Genomic DNA, 22,448 nt, shown 5'->3' on the forward strand with positions numbered 1-22,448 from the left:
CACCCTAGCCTCCTCTCTCTCTCTCTCTCCCCACCCTAGCCTCCTCTCTCTCTCTCTCCCCCCTAGCCCCTCTCTCTCTCTCTCTCTCTCCCACCCTAGCCTCCTCTCTCTCTCTCTCCCACCCTCCCCACCCTAGCCTCCTCTCTCTCTCTCCCACCCTCCCAGCCTCCTCTCTCTCTCTCTCTCTCCCTCCCCCCCTAGCCTCCTCTCTCTCTCTCTCCCCCCTAGCCCCCTAGCCTCCTCTCTCTCTCTCTCTCTCCCACCCTAGCCCCCTCTCTCTCTCTCTCCACCCTAGCCCCTAGCTCTCTCTCTCCCCCTCTCTCTCTCTCCCACCCTAGCCTCCTCTCTCTCTCTCTCTCCCACCCTAGCCTCCTCTCTCTCTCTCTCTCTCCCACCCTAGCCTCCTCTCTCTCCCACCCTCTCTCTCCCACCCTAGCCTCCTCTCTCTCTCTCTCTCTCCTCTCCCACCCTAGCCCCCTCCCACCCTAGCCTCCTCTCTCTCTCTCTCTCCACCCTAGCCTCCTCTCTCTCTCTCTCTCTCCCACCCTAGCCTCCTCTCTCTCTCTCTCTCTCTCCCACCCTAGCCTCCTCTCTCTCTCTCTCTCTCTCCCACCCTAGCCTCTCTCTCTCTCTCCCCACCCCCTCTCTCTCTCCTCACCCTAGCCTCCTCTCTCTCTCTCTCTCTCTCCCTCCCACCCTAGCCCCTCCTCTCTCTCTCTCTCCCACCCTCTCTCTCCCACCCTAGCCTCCTCTCTCTCTCTCTCTCTCCCACCCTAGCCCCCTCTCTCTCTCTCCCACCCTAGCCCCTCTCTCTCTCTCTCCCACCCTAGCCTCCTCTCTCTCTCTCCCACCCTAGCCTCCTCTCTCTCTCTCTCCCACCCTAGCCTCCTCTCTCTCTCTCTCTCCCACCCTAGCTCTCCCACCCTAGCCTCCTCTCTCTCTCTCTCCCCCACCCTAGCCTCCTCTCTCTCTCCACCCTCCTCCTCTCTCTCCACCCTAGCCTCCTCTCTCTCTCTCTCCCACCCTCTCTCTCTCTCTCCCACCCTAGCCTCCTCTCTCTCTCTCTCTCCCCCCACCCTAGCCTACCCTAGCCTCTCTCTCTCTCTCTCTCTCTCCCCACCCCTAGCCTCCTCTCTCTCTCTCTCTCTCCTCCACCCTAGCCTCCTCTCTCTCTCTCTCTCTCTCCCCTCACCCTAGCCTCCTCTCTCTCTCTCTCTCTCCCCACCCTAGCCTCCTCTCTCTCTCTCTCTCTCTCTCTCTCTCTCCACCCTCCTCCTCTCTCTCTCTCTCTCTCTCTCCCACCCCCCAGCCTCCTCTCTCTCTCTCTCTCTCTCACCCCTAGCCTCCTCTCTCTCTCTCTCTCTCCCACCCCCCTAGCCTCCTCTCTCTCTCTCTCTCTCTCTCTCTCTCTCTCTCTCTCTCTCTCTCTCTCTCTCTCTCTCTCTCTCTCTCTCTCTCTCACCCTAGCCTCCTCAGCGTGCTCTCTCTCTCTCTCACCCTAGCCTCCTCAGCGTGTTTGACCATGAATCTTGTTCTAGAGGCAGCTCTGTAGAGTGGTCACTAGCTGGCACAGCCGCCACCAAGTCATGAAATCTGATTTTACTCCTAACCTTAAATTAAAGCCAAAAAGCAAATTTGTTTTCATGAATTTTTACAATCTAGATCATTTTGACTTTGCAGCTGGCCCATCAAGCAGAAATCTTTCAGTTATGCCTCAAGGGCAAGTTTCATGACAGTAAACGTCAACATGCATCCTGTTCTGACAGTATAGCCATGGGGTTTACCAGCCAGACTATTGAGGGTGTTTGGTCCTCCCAACGCCCTGGAGACTGAAGTACTTACTGGGTTTTATCAGTACGATTATCTGTTACGTCTCCTCAATACAACTATGTCCCTATTGTTTCTTCTTGCCATTGTGACATGATAGTTCAATGTTTTCATTTTGGTCTCAAAGGTGATTGAGTTTATAGTTATCTAAAGTTCAGTGGTCATGTTTCTTCTAATGGGTATTTTTAACATGTCAAGGAAACGTTTTATTAAATGGTGTATGTTATTGTCTGGTGTGTGTACTCATTTTTTGTCTGTCTATATGGAGAAACAAATTGGGTTCCCAGACAACTGCACAGCTGGATTAAGATATCATAGGCCCTGGGGACTTTTGATTTTTTTCTATTGGTGCTACAAGCATATTAGTCTTTTTTCAGCAGTAGGCATTTGCTTTCCAAACTGCCTTTTTCCTGGCCACAATGCAATAAGCTGAAGGCTATATTTGGCAGGCATACTGCCCAAATGGCGGCCTTCCTGACTCTAGGCATACCTGTTACTGGCAAATTAAAGGAAACAAGGGATACAAAGTATACAGTTTATTTGGAAGGTATTCAGACCCCTACACTTTTTCCACATTGTTACGTTACAGCCTTATTCTAAATCTGGATTATTTTTTTAAATCCCCTAATCAATCTACACACTACCCCATAACACTTAAACATGATTTTAGAAATGTTTGTATATGTATAAAAAAAGAGTAAAATATCACATTTATATAACTATTCAGACCCTTTACGCAGTACTTTGAAGGACATTTGGTGGCAATTACAGCCTCAAGGTTTTTTTTGGTATGATGCTACAAGCTTGGCAAACCTGTATTTGGTAAGTTTCTCCAATCTTTCTCTGCAGCTCCTCTTCAGCTCTGTCAGGTTGGATGGGGAGCGTTGCTGCACAGCTATCCTGAGCGCACTGGAGTAGGTTTTCATGGAGGATCTCTGTACTTTGCTCTGTTCATCTTTCCCTTGATCTTGACTAGTCCCTGCTGCTGAAAATGATCCCCACAGCATGATGCTACCACCACCATGCTTCACTGTGCAAAGTTTCCTCCAGACGTGAAGGTTGGCATTCAGGCCAACGAGTTCAATCTTGGTTTCATCAGACCAGAGTCCTTTAGGTGCCGTATGGCAATTCCAAGCGGCCTGTTATGTGTCTTTTACTGAGAAGTAGCTTCCGTCTAGACTCTACCATAAAGATCTGATTGGTGGAGTGTTCCAGAGATGGTTGTCCCTCTGGAAGGTTATCCCATCTCCACAGAGGAGCTCTTGTCAGAGTGACTATCGGGTTCTTTGTCACCTCCCTGACCAAGGCCCTTCTCCCCCGATTGCTCAGTTTGGCCAGATGGCCAGCTCTAGGAAGAGTCTTGGTGGTTACACACTTCTTCCATTTAAGAATGATGGAGGCCACTGTGTTCTTGGGGACCTTCAATGCTAAAAAAGTGGTTCCCTTACCCTGATCTGTGCATCGTCACAATCCTGTTTCGGGGCTCTACAGACAATTCCTTCGACTTCATGGCTTGGTTTATGCTCTGACATGCACTGTAAGCTGTGGGAACTTTATATGGTGTACACAGGTGTGTGCCTTTCTAAATCATGTCCTTTCAATTGAATTTACCACAGGTGGAATCCAATCAAGTTGTAGAAACATCTCAAGGATGATGAATGGAAACAAGATGCACCTGAGCTCAATTTTGAATCTCATAGCACAGGGTCTGAATTTATTTAAATATAAAAATTGTCATTATGGGGTATTGTGTGTAGATTGATACTTTTTTGATAATCCATTTTAGAATAAGGCTGTAACGTAAAAAGTGTGGAAAGTCAAGGGGTCTGAATACTTTCCGAATGCACTGTATATTATGGTGTGGGGTGCATTTTCCTGGCATGTTTAGGTATCCTTGTAAAATATATATAATATAAAATATAAGGTGCATTGATGCTGTGCTTGCAACTCGTAGTGGCGCAACACCCTTTTAAGACAGTTTATGTTGGTGTTGATTTTATTTTGGCAGATACCTGTATGTGCTTGTGATAACTTAATCCACAGTTATTTTTTTATAAACTATTGAACATTGAGAGCGGGCTCCTGTGGTTTGGATAAATTATATATATATTTTTTTGCCTCCTGGGACTGTCATGCCAAATAATGTCCCCCAGCCAAATAGTGTGCCCTTCTACGTCGTCATGGGATTTAAACTACTGGCATCCGTTGCTATATCAACGGTGTGATGACCAAATGATTAGAATTTGAGATCATTACAGCCTAAATTACGTTATTTTCACCATCGCTATGCAAACAAGGCTTATTTCTGCTTTTGCTGTTTAAACAAGTTTTGTTTAGCTAATAAAATGAAAATGTTAATTTGAACTACTTTTGGATGCCTTGTTAACATTACAATTTGTTAACATTGTAAATGATAACTTGTTCTCAACTGGCCTACCTGGTTAAAGGTAAAATATATTTTTTTTAAACAGGAAGTCCATGTCTTAAACATTGCTACGTTTTGGAAATACCTTGACTCAATTGACCAGTCACATTTATTTATTATACAGTTTATTGTAATTGATATATATATATACTGTTCAGAAGTTTGAGGTCACTTAAATGTCCTTGTTTTTGAAAGAAAATAACTTTTTTGTCCATTTATAATAACAAATTGATCAGAAATACAGTGTAGATATTGTTAATGTTGTAAATGTCTATTGTAGCTGGAAACGGCTGAAGGTACCAAACAAGTCTTCTTATTATTGGTGTCCTTTTAGTAGTGGTTTCTTTGCAGCAATTCAACCATGAATGCCTGATTCACGCAGTCTCCTCTGAACAGTTGATGTCGAGATGTATCTGTTACTTGAACTTTGTCAAGCATTTATTTGGGCTGCAACTTCTGAGTTTGGTAACTCTAATGAACTTATCCTCTGCAGCAGAGAACTCTTTCCTGTGGCGCTCCTCATGAGAGCCATTTTCATCAGCGCTTGGTTTCTGCGACTGCATTTGAAAACACTTTCAAAGTTATTGACATTTTCCGCTTTGACTGACCATGTCTTAAAATAATGATGGACTGTCGTTTTCTTCGCTTATTTGAGCTGTTCTTGCCATAATATGGACTTGGTCTTTTACCAAATAGGGCTATATTCAGTATAATGCCCATAACTTGTCACAACACAACTGAAGTTAAGAAATTCCACAAATTAACTTTTAACAAGGCACACCTGTTAATTGAAATGCATTCCAGATGATTACCTCATGAAGCTGGTTGAGAGATTGCCAAGAGTGTTGCAAAGCTGTCATCAAGGTAAAGGGTGGCTACTTTGAAGAATCACAAATAGAAAAAATATTCCGATTTTTTTTTTTTTATCACTTTGGTTACTACATGATTCCATATGTGTTATTTCATATGTTTGATGTATTCACTATTTGTAACGATGTTCTTCGTTTGTCGAAAGAGAGTCGGACCGAAATGCAGCGTGTTGGTTACTCATGTTTTTTAATGAATGAATCGCGGTACATGAAATAACTTCTAAATACAAAAAAACAAAAGGAACGTGAAACCTATCTGGTGAACACTACACAGAGACAGGAACAATCACCCACGAAATACACAGTGAAACCCAGGCTACCTAAATACGGTTCCCCATCAGAGACAACAAGAATCACCTGACTCTGATTGAGAACCGCCTCAGGCAGCCAAACCTAAACTAAACACACCCCTAATCAACCACAATCCCAATGCCTACAAAAAAACAACAACACGACAACACAATAACAAAAACCCATGTCACACCCTGGCCTGACCAACTAATTAACTAAAAACACAAAATACTAAGACCAAGGCGTGACACTATTATTCTACAATGTAGAAAACAGTAAAAATAAAGAAAAATCCTTGAATTATTAGGTGTCCAAACTTTTGATCAGTGGTGTAAAGTACTTAAGAAAAAATAATTTAAAGTACTCCTTAAGTTGCTTTTTGTGGTATCTGTAATTTCCTTTCCTATTTATATTTTTGATTACTTTTACTTTTACTTCACTACATTCTTAAAGAAAAAAAATGTTATTTTTACTCCATACTTTTTTTTGTTACATTTTGACAGGAAAATGGTCCAATTCACACACTTATCAAGAGAACATCCCTGATCTGGTGGACTCACTAAACACAAATGCTTAGTTTGTAAATGATGTCTCCGTGTTGGAGTGTGCCCCAGGCTATCTGCCAATAAATTGAAAAATAAAATTGGGCTGTCTGGTTTGCTTAATATAAGGAATTTTAAATGGTTTATACCTGTACTTTTACTTTTCAACTTAATAAAATTGCTAAAATGTACTTAACTTTAGATACTTAAGTATATTTAAAACCAAATACGTTTAGACTTTTACTCAAGTAGTATTTTACTGGGTGACTTTCACTTTTACTTATCATTTTCTATTAAGATATCTTTACTTTTACTCAAGTATGACAATTGAGTACTTTTTCCACTACTGCTTTTGACTGGTACTGTATATGTTTTTTTTTTGCTGCCTCTTGGGTCACCCAGGGGCTTCAGCCCCGGTAAGCCCCTGCATGAAACCGGCCCTGTGCACCACCTGCATGGTTATTCATCAAGCCACACAAAGTCTAGAAGTCATAGGTATTCTGTGCCACATGTTGATTTTCATCTGAGAGATCTGGCCCTTTACTAGGGTAGACCGTCACTGTTATTTTATTTCATAAGCTTTGTGTATTTTATGACCAAAAGTAGTCAGGACAAAGCTGGTGTCTAGTCTGATGTTCCAGTCGTTTACTTTGAAGGTCGATCTAGATTTTTATGTTAACGCCAGTGTTTACTCCTGACTTTTATTTTGAAGACGAAGTATGGGGATTTGGAAGTCGGAACTAGCTGAGTAAACAAAACAACATTCTAGAAGTTATTGTTGATTAAGACACCTACGTTTTCCTTTACGCTTTCCAAACCAGATATTTGTAAACGTTACTCTTTGACAACCAGTGCCAGACTAACGTGAAGCATAGAGATTGCTCTGTTGCTACAGTGCCTGAACTTTAACACACGTTTGGATCACAAATGTTGGCATTGCATAATGTTTTATTTAAACAATTCTTTGCATATTAGGACCATTACTAAACCCAATGTTGAAGTTGTTTGACCACACAAATGAAAGGCGTTGACTGTTACATAAATTCATTTTTTTTGCATTAAGATTTCCTACTGCAAATCCTTAAGGTTTCCTACTACTGCACATCCATAAGATTTCTTATTAACGGCCCACTGTGATACTTACAGACGTTTTTTATCATTTAAACAATCATGTGTATATTCATTGATTCTTATAAATGTCGATCCTTAAACTTGAGTGTCGTTTCTCTACCTAGCTTTATAGCAAATAAAGTGGAAGGGCTGCCGTTTTGTTATTTTTCAAATCAAGGAGTAGGCCTTTAAATTTAACTAAAGAAATGCAGCTGCTGATTTTGAAAAAATATCCATTTACTTGTCATATTTAGGCCAGTGACGTCTGAGCTCCTGGACCATGGCTTCGACCCCACTGCTGCACCGACAGGTCACCAGACGCTGTTACCGGCTGTGTATTAGAATGTTTCGCTGCTGTCAAGCAGCAATTCTGCAAGCTGGTTCAGCAGGGCCTGGCTTGGTCACCCCAAGATGTCACTGAGCAAAGGGGCAGCCAGAGTTCTCCTGGGCCTGGATAGGAGGGTTCTTCCAGGAGAGACTTGAACCCCTTCCTGGAGGACGCTCTGCTACAGGGATACCTGAGGAGACACCTGCCCAGTGAGGTGTGTGGGTATCCCATACTAATGTCTCAGAATGGATAAAACATTATGATGATGCTTTATCTGTTAGTCACTAATGTGATGGTGGTGTGTTCAGACCTGTGTGTGTTTGGGGAGCAGTTGGTGCTTGGGTTGGGTCGGGAGTGAGGTCTGTTGGGGACCAATGATCCCTGGGGTTGCCATGTCGAACGCATCGTCACCTCCCCCGCCTGGCTACACATGAAGGACCTATCAGCACAGGAGGGGCTGGTCGCCATCAGAAACGAGAGGACATACGTGGAGTGGTGTTGGGAGACACCTGACCCTGACACACCCTGAAACCTCACCTATTAACCCATCTTTTCCCAAACCTGTCCTGCGGACCCCAAGGGGTGAACATTTAGGTTTAGGTTACACACCTGATTCCACTTATCAACTCATCATCAAACCTTTATGGAATCAGGTGTGCAATGCTAGGACAAAAACAAACATGCGTACCCCTTTGGGTCCTCAGGACAAGGATTAAGAAATGCTGCCCTCACTTGACGGTCACCAACACAGAGAATATAAAAACAGTAACTGTAATCTCAGAAGCTACTCATTGGAATTTTGTGACATGGCATTATGAAAATTCCATGCAGAGAGTTACATATTCATACACTAATGATGATGTTGTTCCAGTCGTGTATACCAGATGTGTAAGCTGTACCTGTACTCTCCCTCCTCTGGTCTCTACGCCTGTCCTCTGGCTATGACTGATGGAGCTGCCAAGGTTATACAGGTGTGTGTGTGTCTGTATCTTTTTGTCTGTCTGTCTGAATTTACTTTCATGGAACTGATTATTACTGCTCATGTTGGAATAGGTGATGCGATTGATTTGGTTGTGATATTGGGATTCATAAGCTTGTCTGTGTGTGGGGCAGGGCTACATCGAGGACACCGGACTACCTGCAATTCTCAGAGGTGCTCAGGTAGGTGATCACATGACACACATCTGTCTGTCTGAAGGCAGACTTACTGTTTTACGTTATGGAGTAAATATGTTGCTCTTAATGGATGAAGTTGTTTCCCCTCTCACTCTTTGTTACTCAACAACAACAGAGTGGCAATAGTTAATTTTAGTGTAAGAGTACCTTCTCTCTCTCTCAAGGTGTTGAGTATCTGGGAGGGGACCACTAATATTCTGTCTTTGGATGTGCGTCTCTCTGAGCTCAGGCCTCGTACTGCAGGCCTACGTCACACACATCCAGGTTAGGGGCCCTTAAAGGGATAAAGAGTCATTCAGAGCAATCTAAAATACATGTTTACTGAGTTTAGTTGTTAACTGACTATGACCATTGAGATCAGATTTTGGATAATTAAGTTAGTTTCCGCAGCCTTTGTCTAGTATCGTCTTCCTTGAACCAACAATGAATGGTAGCCAGGAAAGACTGTTACTAGTAATACAATTATAAATGCCATTACAACCTCTGTTGATATAATTGCGAAACAAATTCTGACATTCTCCATCTAACTGCCCCCCCAGACCTTCTTGGCAGCAGCCTTCCTGTCTGTGAGATCAGTAGACCGCACCTTCTCTGGTCTGAGAAAGTTTGTGCAGGCCTCAGCTCTCAAACCACCTGGCTACCTGGAGCTGGCATCACGAGACTGGCCACACAGCCTGGCACACATCTAAATGGGTACTATACACACAGCAGAGCAATTCATGATCATTTCTGAGCATTGGCATAACAGGAGTAGCACTTATAGTCCATCACCTGGAAAAGTAGCCTAGTGGTTAGAGCGTTGGACTAGTAACCGGAAGGTTGCAAGTTCAAACCCCCGAGCTGACAAGGTACAAATCTGTCGTTCTGCCACTGAACAGGCAGTTAACCCACTGTTCCTAGGCCGTCATTGAAAATAAGAATTTGTTCTTAACTGACTTGCCTAGTTAAATAAATGTAAAAAAACAACAACATTGTCACAGTTAGCTTGCCCTGAGGATCTATTGTGACTCCTGCTGCGTGTGTTTCATAGGCTCTGCTTATTGACCATGCCTCATGGGAGGGAGCTTCTCACTCTGACATCTATGCTGCTCTCCGGTAAACAAAACAAAAACTTTCCTGGGCCAACACTTGCACTTGACCCCCCCCCACCACCTTCTAGCTCTGACTTTGCTGATAGCTACTTCATTGAGGAAAAGTGTACTTACTGGGACAGTGATATGCGCTTGTTCCACCTAACTATCTCAAGATTAATGCACTAACCGTAAGTCACCCTGGATAAAAGCATCTGCTAAATTACTAAAATGTAAATGTAAACACACCTGTCCTCACTAGTCCCTCGTCCTTACTTCTTGTAGGCTAATAGTTCTAGCAGTAACTGTGTGTGTGCAGTGTTTGGCGGATTACTTGAAAAATGTAATCCTTTACCGATTGTTATAGTTACATGAAAAATCATCTGTAAAGTAATAATTTACTGAAAAAAAGTAACATAATCTGATTACTATTGGATTATTTTAATTTCTAATATTTAGGCTACTGATAGTTTGCCGTGTAATTAATATTAGTACATTTAAAGTCCTATGCACCCACCTTGAATTGAAATCCTGACGTGAGTGCCCTTTGTTCAATATTTGTTGATAAATCAAATTCAGACCTACAGAAAGACCCTCTTCTCTACTACAGTAAAATAGTGGTTGTTTTAAGACAGTGTTTTTTTATTTTGATTTAACCTTTATTTAACTAGGCAAGTCAGTTAAGAACAAATTCTTATTCACAATGATGGCCTGATGGCCTACCAAAAGGCAAAAGGCCTCCTATGGGGACTGGGATTTAAAAAATAAATAAAATACAAAAATATAGGACAAAACACACATCACGACAAAAGAGACAACACAGCACTACATAAAGAGAGACCTATGACAACAACATAGCAAGGCAGCAACACATGACAACACAGCATGGTAGCAACATGACAATAACAGTGTAGCAACACAACATGGCAGCAGCACAACATGGCAGCAGCACAACATGGCGGCAGCACAAAACATGATACAAACATTATTGGGCACAGACAACAGCACAAAGGGCAAGATGGTAGAGACAACAATACATCACGCAAAGCAGCCACAACTGTCAGTAAGTGTCCATGACTGAGTCTTTCAATGAAGAGATTGAGATAAAACTGTTCAGTTAGAGTGTTTGTTGCAGCTTGTTCCAGTTGCTAGTTGCAGCGAACTGAAAATACGAGCAACCCAGGGATGTGTGTGCTTTGGGAACCTTTAACATAATGTGACTGTGTTTTTCCCCTGGTTGCATTTTGTTTTTTATTGTGCAATCAGAAAGCATTTCTTCTTCTTCTTTTTTTACTATGGAGCACACAAAGAAGAGAGTGAAAGTGTACTGCTACAAAGCAGCAAGCAGGAACTCTGTGGAATACCAAAAGGCCAAGGGTAAATGTTTTGGAAGCTGTACCTTTTTGTTCAACCAGTTTGAATACAAAAGAAGCCATCCACACTTAATGGGCTATCAGCAGAACAATAGCATCTTAGAGAGCATGTGAGAGGACTTGAGGGTGAGCTAAATGACAGCAATGCTGACAAAGATATATCAGTTCTTCCTCTTTATATTAGATTCATTTGATCCCAAATGTAATCAACTGTTTAAGAATGTAACTTTAATCTAATTACAATCCTGGCTGATTACAGTTACTTCATATTTGTAATCTGTGTATATCTGTGACTGTGTGTGCTGTGAGCAGGACTTGTGGTCAGTAAAGGGGGCCATAGGATATTACAACACTGAGACTTTGCCCCTGGACACTGAGCCTACGAAAATTCAATAAGGAAGTCTGCCATGCAGCCAGGGTCTTTGTGCCAATTTCAGAATGTGGTATGTGAATGTTTTTTTTATACGAGTGTCTTTATGCATTTGTACCTTGTAATTAGTCATTATGTATGAGTGCATGCTATGTCCTGACCTGTTGAAGAATAAAGACTTTCTGATGAAGAGATGAATCACCACCCAGACTCATTTCTGTTTGACCTGTAGCTGTCAGTGGGTTATCAGACAGTGAGAGCACACATGCAAACACACACACACGGTGTCGGACTTACAGTACCATTAGGCAACTAATGCAATTGCCTGGGACCTCATAACACAAGGGTGTCTTGTGAACTGGGCATCATTTTGTTTAATAATTCATTGTTTTTGTTATCTACCTCCTCTGCTTGAGGCCCTCCTCCACTCGTGAGTCATCACCGATGACAAACCAATCTAATTTGTCTCTAGTTTTTGAACAGTTGGGTCTATTAGTTATTACCCCATGCCGGAAAGCTATGACAAAACTGCAATAGAAAACGATGCAGATCTTTTTTCTGCACACAATTCTCTCCCTGATGTTTTCCCAAACTTTCCAATACCTTTCTGATGCAAATAAAAAATAATTACACCTTTCCCATATTCAAGTCATTTGAAATATTTTATTAGCCTTATGAACATAGAAACTTGGTTGCAGTTTGTATCTGTGCTAGAATGGTTGAAAAGTTCATAAAATGAAATAATATATTAGTATTGGTCGATATTGCAAAGACAATATCAGATAAAGGCCTGTATTGGCCCAGAATCCCTACATTGAAAGTGTAAAATTGGATAGAAAAGATGCAGGCTAGAAATGATAATGAACCTAGGACAAGGCTATATATTTTAAAACAACTGAACTTTTCTGGCTCGCAAATTACTTTTGACTAAGAAATCTGTGTAGTTCTTCATTTAGTTTTAAAATCCCAATGTTGCCCTCAAGACGAAATTACATATATATACTGTATTTATGTATTTTTACACTTTAGCAGATGCACTTACCTAGGGCAATTTTCAGTAGTGAGTGAGTGCCTTTTTGTACTTTTTCCCATACTGGTCCCTTGTGGGAACTAAACCCACAACCCTGACATTACAATTGCCATGCTCTACCAACTGATCCACAGGGGACTCACCCCAATGCAAATACCTTTACAAGTGCGATCATTTCAGTTAGCATTTTCATTCTTCTTTGTTCATCAAAGAAAAGACCTGGCTCCGAACAGCTCTTCATTCAGTAGCTATGATTGCTTTACATGGGTGGTTGTCTCACTGGCCTCTACCTGGGGCCTCCAAATCACCAAGTCCGCCCATTCACACACACACAGACACACACACGAAGGAGTCTGTCTGGACGGCTCCTCATTAAAATAGTGGGATGTGTTTATGTTTGGACGTCAGAGTTTAGTCGAACTGATGACGTACCCTTGGAGGAGTGACCGCGAGTCAGACGTTTTGGTACATATTGTTCACTGACGTTTCTGAAAACTAGAACTGATATAATGTCAACAACTAGAAAACAACGAGCTTTTCGCGCTTATTTGTAGCGAGTAGCCTACAACATAAAGAGTTGGCTGTCACAAAGGGTTGGTCAAGCAAGCTCTGTTATTAATTATTGCTGATCAGGGTGCCTTCAATCTGTCATTGCAACATTTAGTTTACAGCAACAAGGAACACTTTCAATTCTCCAGTATTCTATTCTCAGGTCTAATCCAAACCACCAAACCCACCTCACACCAGTCTGATGTGGCAAGGAATCGGAATGGATGTATTTCCTGGACGGAGTAAAATATGACATCTCGGGTTGTATTTATATCCGTGTTGCTGCTGTTGTGGTGTCACTGTCGCCATGTTTTGGGCTCCGGTGATTCTGGGACCGGGATAGTTCCGTCTCCAGACCGATCCGCCGACGGTGCTGATCTGCTCTCTGTAGGGACCATGGTGGACACACACTCCGCGATGTTACGTCAGGGAAACACAGACGAGGTTAGTCTGGTAACGAATTAGATTTCAACCTTGAATCTCAAGCTTTGTAACTCAATTTTCCCGACAGATGCACCCTGAAATTGCTATTTTTTCGTCAGAAAAAAATATTGTTGATCTGATTTGCCACGTTTAGTGGTGTTGAGCAATAGCTGCACAACTGGCCAACTATTCAAGTAGGCATGCATGCGCATGTTGTATCTGGTCTCGTGACCGTTGTTTGTGAGGGCAACCTTATTGCTTTAAGTTCAATTTGATATTATTTTTCGAGTGTTTTAAATCGTTCTCTCATTTCCTTCATCTGCACTGCAATGAAATAACACATGACATCCACCATATTGTTATATTTTACGTTAACATTTTATATTTTAGTCATTTAGCAGACGCGCTTACCCAAAGCGATTTACAGTAAGTAGTGAGTGCAGTCTTTTTATACTTTTTATTTTCTTCTCCGTACAAGTGTGTTCCGCTCAGTGCAGTAGATCATTGATGACGATGTATTTATTTGAAAGCTTCCCCTCTCTTCCAGTGTGATGTAGTAATGAAGTATTTGTGTGTGTGTCTTTCAGTGTGACATTGTGATGAACCTGAGTGCTGCTGATCGCTGTGCGTTTGTGAAGGCCACTCCAGACTGCAGTATGGAAGACAGCTTCATCAACTACCTCAAGATGGCCTTCTGTCTACTACCACCCAACCTAACACCCCTCACTATCACACTCTGCGTAAGCACACTGTGTGTATGTGTGCGCACGTGCAGACCATTATTACATGCGTTATTACAGGCATTATACACAAATTTGTCATTAGCAAGTGTTCTTAATCAGAATTACCTACATGTATTCAAAAAGGAATCTAAAGCAACCTCAATCGGGGCTAGTATCATGAACACAAATAAAAGCAGCCACTTCCCCTTGTTCTGAGTAGAGCTTCCTCAAACTGAGCCATGCAGTAAAACTCATGAGTCAGGGTTTAATTGAGGACTTCTTCTCACAGAGCTGAGTTAGTCTGGGTTACTTATTCCCCATAGGCCCATACTGTATTCACCTCATAGGCTCAATACTGCACACTTTACACTGTTTTTACCCCATAAACCTAGTCGTATATACTAGTGATTTTTGGGGGGAGAAAGAGACTCAGTACCTGCTTGTCGATATGCAAGTTATTTTATAAACACTGATATTTCAGCCATGTCAGAAAACTAATCTAACTAATCTCTTTCCCCACCTCTCTACAGATTATCTGGTTGTTAATCTTGTTCATAGTTCTCGGACTGACTGCGTCAAAGTTGTAAGTTTCTCTCACATGTTCTGTTTCCAACATATCTTTACTGGACATGAGTTTTGTAACACTCTCTCTCGCTACCTGTACACTGGCTGTAAAGAGATAGGTATTGTTTGTAATTGTGTTCCGCTGACTGCAGTTACAACAGTGTTATGTTCCGCTGACTGCAGTTACAACAGTGGTATGTTCCGCTGACTGCAGTTACAACAGTGGTATCTCCAGCAGTTCACCCAGTAGTCACTTGACCACTGGAGATAAGTGTGTCATGGTTAAGGTGTGTGTGTGTCTTTTGTTTTCCTCTCAGGGAGATAAGAGTTGCAGTGTTTCTGTTCACCTCTAACATTTGTGATCAGGTCATGTGATTCATCACATGTATCACAGACAAAGCAGCTGCTCTTTGTGTTTGAACAGTGAAAGCAGAAGCAGTGGTATCAACCAATGAACAGAGCAGTGTTTGATTGAAAGTAAACGGCACAGAAATATTTGGACAGTGTTTGGACTCTGTCAGGGTGTGTTCTATGTTAGCTATTGATTGGTTGATGGTGTATCTTTGTGTTTATTCTCTCTGCAGCTTCTGTCCCAACCTCTCAGCCATCTCCTCCAGCCTTCGACTCACACACAACGTGGCTGTATCCTTCTACAGGCCTCTCTCTCTCACTCTCACTCTCTATCACACACACACACACACACACACACACACACACACACACACACACACACACACACACACACACACACACACACACACACACACACACACACACACACACACACACACACACACACACACACAACATATTTCCATGCAGTTTGCTTTAAATGTGCTTAAATAATCACCATTGTTACACACAGACACACATACTCATGGACAAACTCTACTCCAGTACCATAAGTGTTTTCCCTAAATGTGTGTGTCAGGGTGTGACGTTCCTGGCGCTAGGAAATGGAGCTCCAGATGTCTTCAGTGCCACTGTGGCCTTCTCCCGTCCACACACCGCTGGCCTGGCTATAGGAGCACTGTTTGGTACATGCACACACACACACTGCCTGGCTATAGGTGCACTGTTCCGTAAACACACACAGAGTTTAATCCCTCTCTCCCTTCATTCATAGGAGCGGGTATCTTTGTAACCACGGTGGTCGCCGGGTCTGTGTCATTGGTCAAACCCTTCACTGTAGCGTCCCGCCCCTTCCTGCGGGATGTCATCTTCTACATGGCTGCAGTTTTCTGGACCTTCATCATCCTCTACAGAGGAACTATATCACTGGGAGAGACACTAGGTACAGACAGACAGACAGACAGACAGACACAGACAGACAGAGACAGACAGACAGACAGACAGACAGTCCACATTCAACATTACCCTGGGAGCTAAACAACACCAGACGTTTCTTGATTCATAGACACTGTGTTCCGTGTACTTCCGAAGGTAGGAGGACTAGTCACGCTGATGGTTGGGGTGGAATAAGTGTTTGTCTGTGTTTCTCTCTGCAGGGTACCTTGGGCTGTATGTGGTGTATGTGGTAACAGTCATTGTGAGTGCCTACATCTATAGTCATCAGAAACACTCAGCAACTAGAAGTTCCATCCAGAGCTCAACACACGCACCAGCTGACACACACGTACCAGGTGACACACACACACATATTATGTTCTTATGTCCACGTGGGGACCTAAACTGTCTTATCCATTCAACATCCTATTTACCCTAACCCTTAAGCCTAACCCTTATAACTGTAGCCCTAACCCAAATGCTAACCCTAACCTGTAGCCCTAACCCTAACCTATCCCATAAGCTTAAAATAGCCTTTGTACTCATGGGGACATGGGAAATGTTCCCCAGAGGGATAATTTCCTTGTTTTACTAACCTTGTGGGGACTTTGGGGGATTTTTAGGTCCCCACAAGTATAGCAGAACTAACACACACATGCACACACCTACACCCTGTGTGTCTGACAGTTGATTCTCTCTGCAGAGCTCCAGACGTCTGAGTCAGACCAGGCTCCTCTGTTATCTAATGGCAGCATCCAGGAGGGCTATGGTAACAACCACAGTCACTGTGCACATTCCACTAAGTTATACCTCTGGGGTGTGCTACGAGAACCAATTCAGTCGAGTGTGTGTGTGTGTGCGTGTATAGACAGTGAGTACCGTCCCCTGCTCCCCTACTGTGAGTCGACCAGTTCCATCCTGCTGAATTCTCTAAACCCGGTGGACAGCAGGACCTGGAGGAGGAAGACCTGGCGCTGGAGGACTGTGAAAATACTGAAGGTGTGTGTGCATGAATGTATGTGTGCGATTTGCTGGTTGCAGGTCTGAATGTGTCTTTGCACTTTTCATTTGCAGACCTGTAGGAATTAAGGTTAAGGGTAAGGAGAATGGACAAGGGTTGGGAACAGAGCTAGAGCTTGACTGGAGCATCATTGTGTGTTTGAGTGCGAGTGGTTGCTGAGCTGCAGTTTCCCCCATAGATGCCACTGGAGTTGCTGCTGCTGCTGACTGTTCCAGTGGTGGATCCTGACAAAGAAGACAGGAACTGGAGAAGACCATTAAACTGCCTCCACCTTGTCACTGCGCCGCTGGTTTGTGTGCTCACCTTCAGCTCCGGAGAGTGTGAGTCTGCATGCCTGTGTGGGGTCAAAGAACCTTCATCTCTATTCCTCTCCAGAGGAAGTGTGTTAACTGACTGGACTGGTCTTCTCTCTCTCTATAGACGGTTTGTATCTGATCGAGGGTCAGTTTCCTGTCTGGGCGTTGACGTTGCTCTTTGGCCTCTTCCTCTCCGCCATAGTCTTCCTCACCACTTCTAACGACCAGCCACCGGCATACCACTTAGTAAGACACACAGACTCATTCGTTCACTCTGTCGCTGTTTTTGTTACTGCTAGGTGTTGTGGTGTTTGTATAATGTGTGTGTTTTTTTCAATAGGTGTTCTCTCTGCTGGGCTTTGTGGTGAGTGCGATGTGGATCAGTGCTGCGGCCTCGGAGGTGGTCAGTATCCTGCACATGCTCGGTGTGGTCCTTAGTCTTTCCAACAATTTACTGGGTCTCACACTGCTGGCCTGGGGAAATAGCATTGGGGGTGAGACACACACACTGCGGTTACCGCTGCCCTCACCTACTAAATATAGAAAAGATATACAAAAGACAAACAGACTGCTTACTTATTGTGGTGTTGAATCTGTTTGTTTCGGTTCCTAGATTGTTTTTCTGACATCACCATCGCTCGCCAGGGCTACCCACGGATGGCATTATCAGCCTGCTTTGGGGGAATCATCTTTAGTATCCTTTTGTGTGTCTGCTGTGCAAGTTAAAAGCGAGTGTGTGTGTGTCTGTTGGATGTGTGTTTGTGCAAGTTAAAAGCGAGTGTGTGGGTGTCTGCTGGATGTGTGTTTGTGCAAGTTAAAAGCGAGTGTGTGGGTGTCTGCTGGATGTGTGTTTGTGCAAGTTAAAAGCGAGTGCGTGTGTGTCTGCTACTTGTAGGTCTATGCAGTCATTTGTGCATCATGTTTCTGCCCTTGATCATGTTCCCTTCAGACATGCTGATTGGAGTGGGCATTGGCTGTCTGATACAGATGTTTAACAATGAGCCAGTGGTGACGGTACGTCTGCTCTTCGCTTCAGTACCATTCACCTCATATATGAACAAAAATATAAATGCAACATGCAACAATTTCTAATATTTGACTGAGTTCTTACAGTTCATATAAGGAAATCAGTAAATTGAAATAAATTAATTAGGCCCTAATCTATGGATTTCACATGACTGGGAATACAGATATGCATCTGTTGGTCACAGATACCTTTAAAAAAAAAGTCAGTATCTGGTGTGATCACCATTTGCCTCATGCAGCACGACACATCTCATTCGTGTAGAGTTGATCAGGCTGTTGATTGTGGAATGTTGTCCAACTCCTATTCAATGGCTGTGCGAAGTTGCTGGATATTGGCAGGAACTGGAACACGCTGTCGTACACGCCGACCCAGAGCATCCCAAACATGCTCAATGGCTGACATGTCTGAGTATGCAAGCCATGGAAGAACTGGGACATTTTCAGCTTCTAGGAATTGTGTACAGATCCTTGTGACATGGAGCCATGTATTATCATGCTGAAACATGAGCAGTGGAGGCTGCTGAGGGGAGAACGGCACATAATAATGGCCAGAAGGGAGCAAATGGATACCATTCCACTGATTCCGCACCAGTCATTACCACGAGCCCATTCCCCAATTAAGGTGCCACGAACCTCCTGTGAACATGAGGTGATGGCGGCGGATGAATGGCATGGCAATGGGCCTCAGGATCTCGTCACAGTATCTCTGTGCATTCAAATGACCATCAATAAAATGCAATTATGTTCGTTGTCTGCCCATACCATAACCCCACCATCGAGCACCCTGTTCACAATGTATACATCAGCAAACCGCTCGCCCACACGCCGCCATACACGTGGTCTGCGGTTGAGGCCGGTTGGCCAAATTCCCTAAAACAACGTCAGAGGCAGCTTATAGTAGAGAAATTAACATTAAAGTCTCTGGCAACAGCTCTGGTGGGCATTCCTGCAGTCAGCATGCCAATTGCACACTCACTCAAAACTTGAAATATCTGTGGCATTGTGGTTTGTGACAAAACTGCACATTTTAGTGGCCTTTTATTGTTCCCAGCACAAGGTGCACTGTGTAATGATCATGCTGTTTAAATCAGATTCATGATATACCACACCTGTCAGGTGGATGGATTATCTTGGCAAAGAAGAAATGTTCAGTAACAGGGATGTAAACAAATTTGTGCAAAAAAATGTGAGCAAAATTAGTACGTATGAAAAAATGTTGGGATCTTTTAGTTCAGCTCATGAAACATTGAACAAACATTACATATTGCTTTTATTTTTGTTATATTCTTGTTCAGTGTATATATACACAGTACCAGTCAAAGGTTTGGACACACCTACCCATTTAAGGGGTCTTCTTTCAATTTACTATATTGTAGAACTATGAAATAACACATGGAATCATGTTGTAACCAAAAAAGTGTTAAACTAATCAAAATATATTTTAGATTCTTTAAAGTAGCCACCCTTTGCATTGATGACAGTTTTGCACACTCTTGGAATTTTCTCGACCAGCTTCACCTGGAATGCTTTTTCAACAGTCTAGAAGGATTTTCCACATATGCTGAGCAGTTGTTGGCTGCTTTTCATTCACTCTTCGGTCCAACTCATCCCAAACCATTTAATTTGGGTTGAGGTAGGGTGATTGTGGAGGCCAGGTCATCTGATGCAGCACTCCATCATTCTCCTTGGTCAAATAACCCTAACAAAGCCTGTAGGTGTGTTGGGTCATTGTCCTGTTAAAAAACAAATGATAGTCCCACTAAGCGCAAACCAGATGGGATGGCGTATCGCTGCAGAGTGCTGTGGTAGCCATGCTGGTTAAGTGTGCCTTGAATTCTAAATAAATCACTGACAGTGTCACCAGCAAAGCACCCCCACACCTTCACACCTCCTCCATGCTTCACGGTGGGAACCACACATTCGTAGATCATCCGTTCACCTACTGTGTCTCTCAAAGACACAGTCTTTCGAACCTAAAATCTAAAATATGTACTCATCAGACCAAATTACAGATTTCCACCTGTCTAGTCTCCTCTGAACAGTTGATGTTGAGATGTGTCTGTTACTTGAACTATGAAGCATTTATTTGGGCTGCAATTTCTGAGGCTGGTAACTAATGAACTTGTCCTCTGCAGCAGAGGTAACTCTGGGTCTTCCTTTCCTGTGGCTGTCCTCAAATTTTCCAGATTGTCTGACCTTCATGTCTTAAAGTAATGATCGACTGTCGTTTCTCTTTGCTTATTTGATTTTTTCTTGCAATAATGTGTTACCAAATAGTGCTATCTTCTGTATACCACCTCTACCTTGTCACAACACAACTGTTTGGCTCAAGTGCCTTAAGGAAAGTAAGAAATTCCACTAACTCTTAACAAGGCACACCTGATAATTGAAATGCATTTCAGGTGACTACCTCATGCAGCTGGTTGAGAGAATGCCAAGAGTGTGCAAAGCTGTCATCAAGGCAAAGGGTGTCTACTTTGAAGAATCTCAAATATAAAATATATTTTGATTTGTTTTACACTTTTTTTGGTTACTACATAATTCCATGTGTTATTTCATAGTTTTGATGTATTCACTATTATTCTACGATGTAGAAAATACAAACAAAGAAAAACCCTTGAATGAGTAGGTGTGTCCAAACTTTTGACTGGTACTGTATATAAGCTGTTTGTAACTGTCTGAAATAAGCATTTTGTAGAGGTAGTGACCAGAGAATTGAATTGGACTGGTACTCCCCTCTTGCAACAGCTTGATTTTATTTGTGTGTTAAAATGTGCCAAATGTTAGTTTCTAATTTAATTTTCTCCACCCTCCCTCTCGCTCTAACCCCCACCCCTTTACACCACCCAGTTGGAACCTGAGGGTTTGTTGACCTGGGTTCTAGCAGGTTCTCTGGGTCTCTCTCTGGTCTTCTCCTTCATCCTAGTTCCTCTGCGTTGTTTCCACCTGGGCCGGGCCTATGGAATCTTCCTCCTGCTCTTCTATGCAGTCTTCCTCCTGGTTGCGCTGCTCACAGAGTTCGGCTTTATCCACACCTGAAGCTTGTACGAGATGGTTTGGACCAGTCTGATAGAGCCACCTGTGAATACTGACCAGACGGGTTCGAGACCTGAGAGACTTTCCTCTTCCTGGGAGAGATGGAGTCACAGCCAATCACACTGTGCCTTAACGGAGTTGGAACCAATCAGACTGTGATTTAACTTTTGTCTGTATACACTGACTATATTTTTTATATTTAGATCGCCATTAGCTGTTACATAAGGACCAGCTTCTCTTACTGGGGTCCACACAAAACAATTACACACATATACAGAAATAACAGTAACACACAGTTTTAAAGTAACCCATGTACTGACAAGGAGGGAAAAAAATGAAAAAAAGATGCAGTAGCACTTTAAGGGAATTTTCTCCTTTAAATCAATGTGAATGTAGTGTCTCGTAGTGAGAAAAACTGTTGTCTGGAATGGTTGATGTGAGTCAATTGTATAAAATGTGCTCTTTTGTGGGCCTCCCGAGTGACACAGTGGTGCATCGCAGTGCTACCTGTGCCACTAGCGATTCTGGGTTCGAGTCCAGTTTCTTTCGCAGTCGGCCACAACCCGAGAGACCCATGGGGCGGCGCACAATTGGCAGGGATGTCCTTGTCCCACCGCGCACCAGTGACTCCTGTGGCAGGACGGGCTCAGTGCACACGGAGAAGGTCCCCAGGTGTACAGTGTTTCCTCTGGCACATTGGTGTGGCTGGCTTCCGGGTTAAGTGGGCATTGTGTCAAGAAACAGTGCAGTTTGGTTGGATTGTTTCGGGGGACGCACTGTTCTCGACCTTCGCCTCTCCTGAGTCCGTACGGGAGTTACAGCGATGAGACAAGACTAAACTACCAGTTGGGAAAATATACTTTTTTTAAAATTTGTTAATAAAATGCTATTTGCAACACATTAGCGATCATTTTGATTTCCTACTGAATTTAAATAATATGGCTTAGAAACACATACAGTGGGGCAAAAAAATATTTAGTCAGCCACCAATTGTGCAAGTTCTCCCACTTAAAAATATGAGAGGCCTGTAATTTTCATCATAGGTACACTTCAACTATGACAAAAATGAGAGAAAAAAAATTCCAGAAAATCACATTGTAGGATTTTTTATGA

At 43.0% G+C, this 22,448-nt stretch overlaps 1 protein-coding gene across 2 annotated transcripts; it reads left to right on the forward strand.

The window, feature by feature from the left end:
• The first annotated feature begins 13,209 nt into the window (after window positions 1-13,209).
• Window positions 13,210-22,235, forward strand: LOC135542451 (mitochondrial sodium/calcium exchanger protein-like). 2 transcript variants are annotated; one of them, XM_064969418.1, is made up of 15 exons: window positions 13,210-13,404; window positions 13,971-14,123; window positions 14,636-14,688; window positions 15,254-15,311; window positions 15,601-15,706; window positions 15,796-15,963; window positions 16,178-16,312; window positions 16,660-16,725; window positions 16,825-16,955; window positions 17,156-17,297; window positions 17,398-17,519; window positions 17,614-17,767; window positions 17,887-17,967; window positions 18,223-18,287; window positions 21,150-22,235. In XM_064969418.1, exons 1-15 carry the CDS (start codon window positions 13,210-13,212, stop codon window positions 21,336-21,338), a joined length of 1,818 nt encoding a protein of 605 aa, XP_064825490.1. In that variant the 3' UTR covers window positions 21,339-22,235. The 2 variants fall into 2 exon arrangements, with proteins under 2 accessions (XP_064825490.1, XP_064825483.1); XM_064969411.1 differs by having other exon boundaries at window positions 16,660-16,955.
• The last annotated feature ends 213 nt before the right edge of the window (window positions 22,236-22,448 follow it).

The sequence above is a fragment of the Oncorhynchus masou genome, chromosome 1 (genome assembly GCF_036934945.1).
Source record: "Oncorhynchus masou masou isolate Uvic2021 chromosome 1, UVic_Omas_1.1, whole genome shotgun sequence".
Taxonomy (NCBI): domain Eukaryota; kingdom Metazoa; phylum Chordata; class Actinopteri; order Salmoniformes; family Salmonidae; genus Oncorhynchus; species Oncorhynchus masou.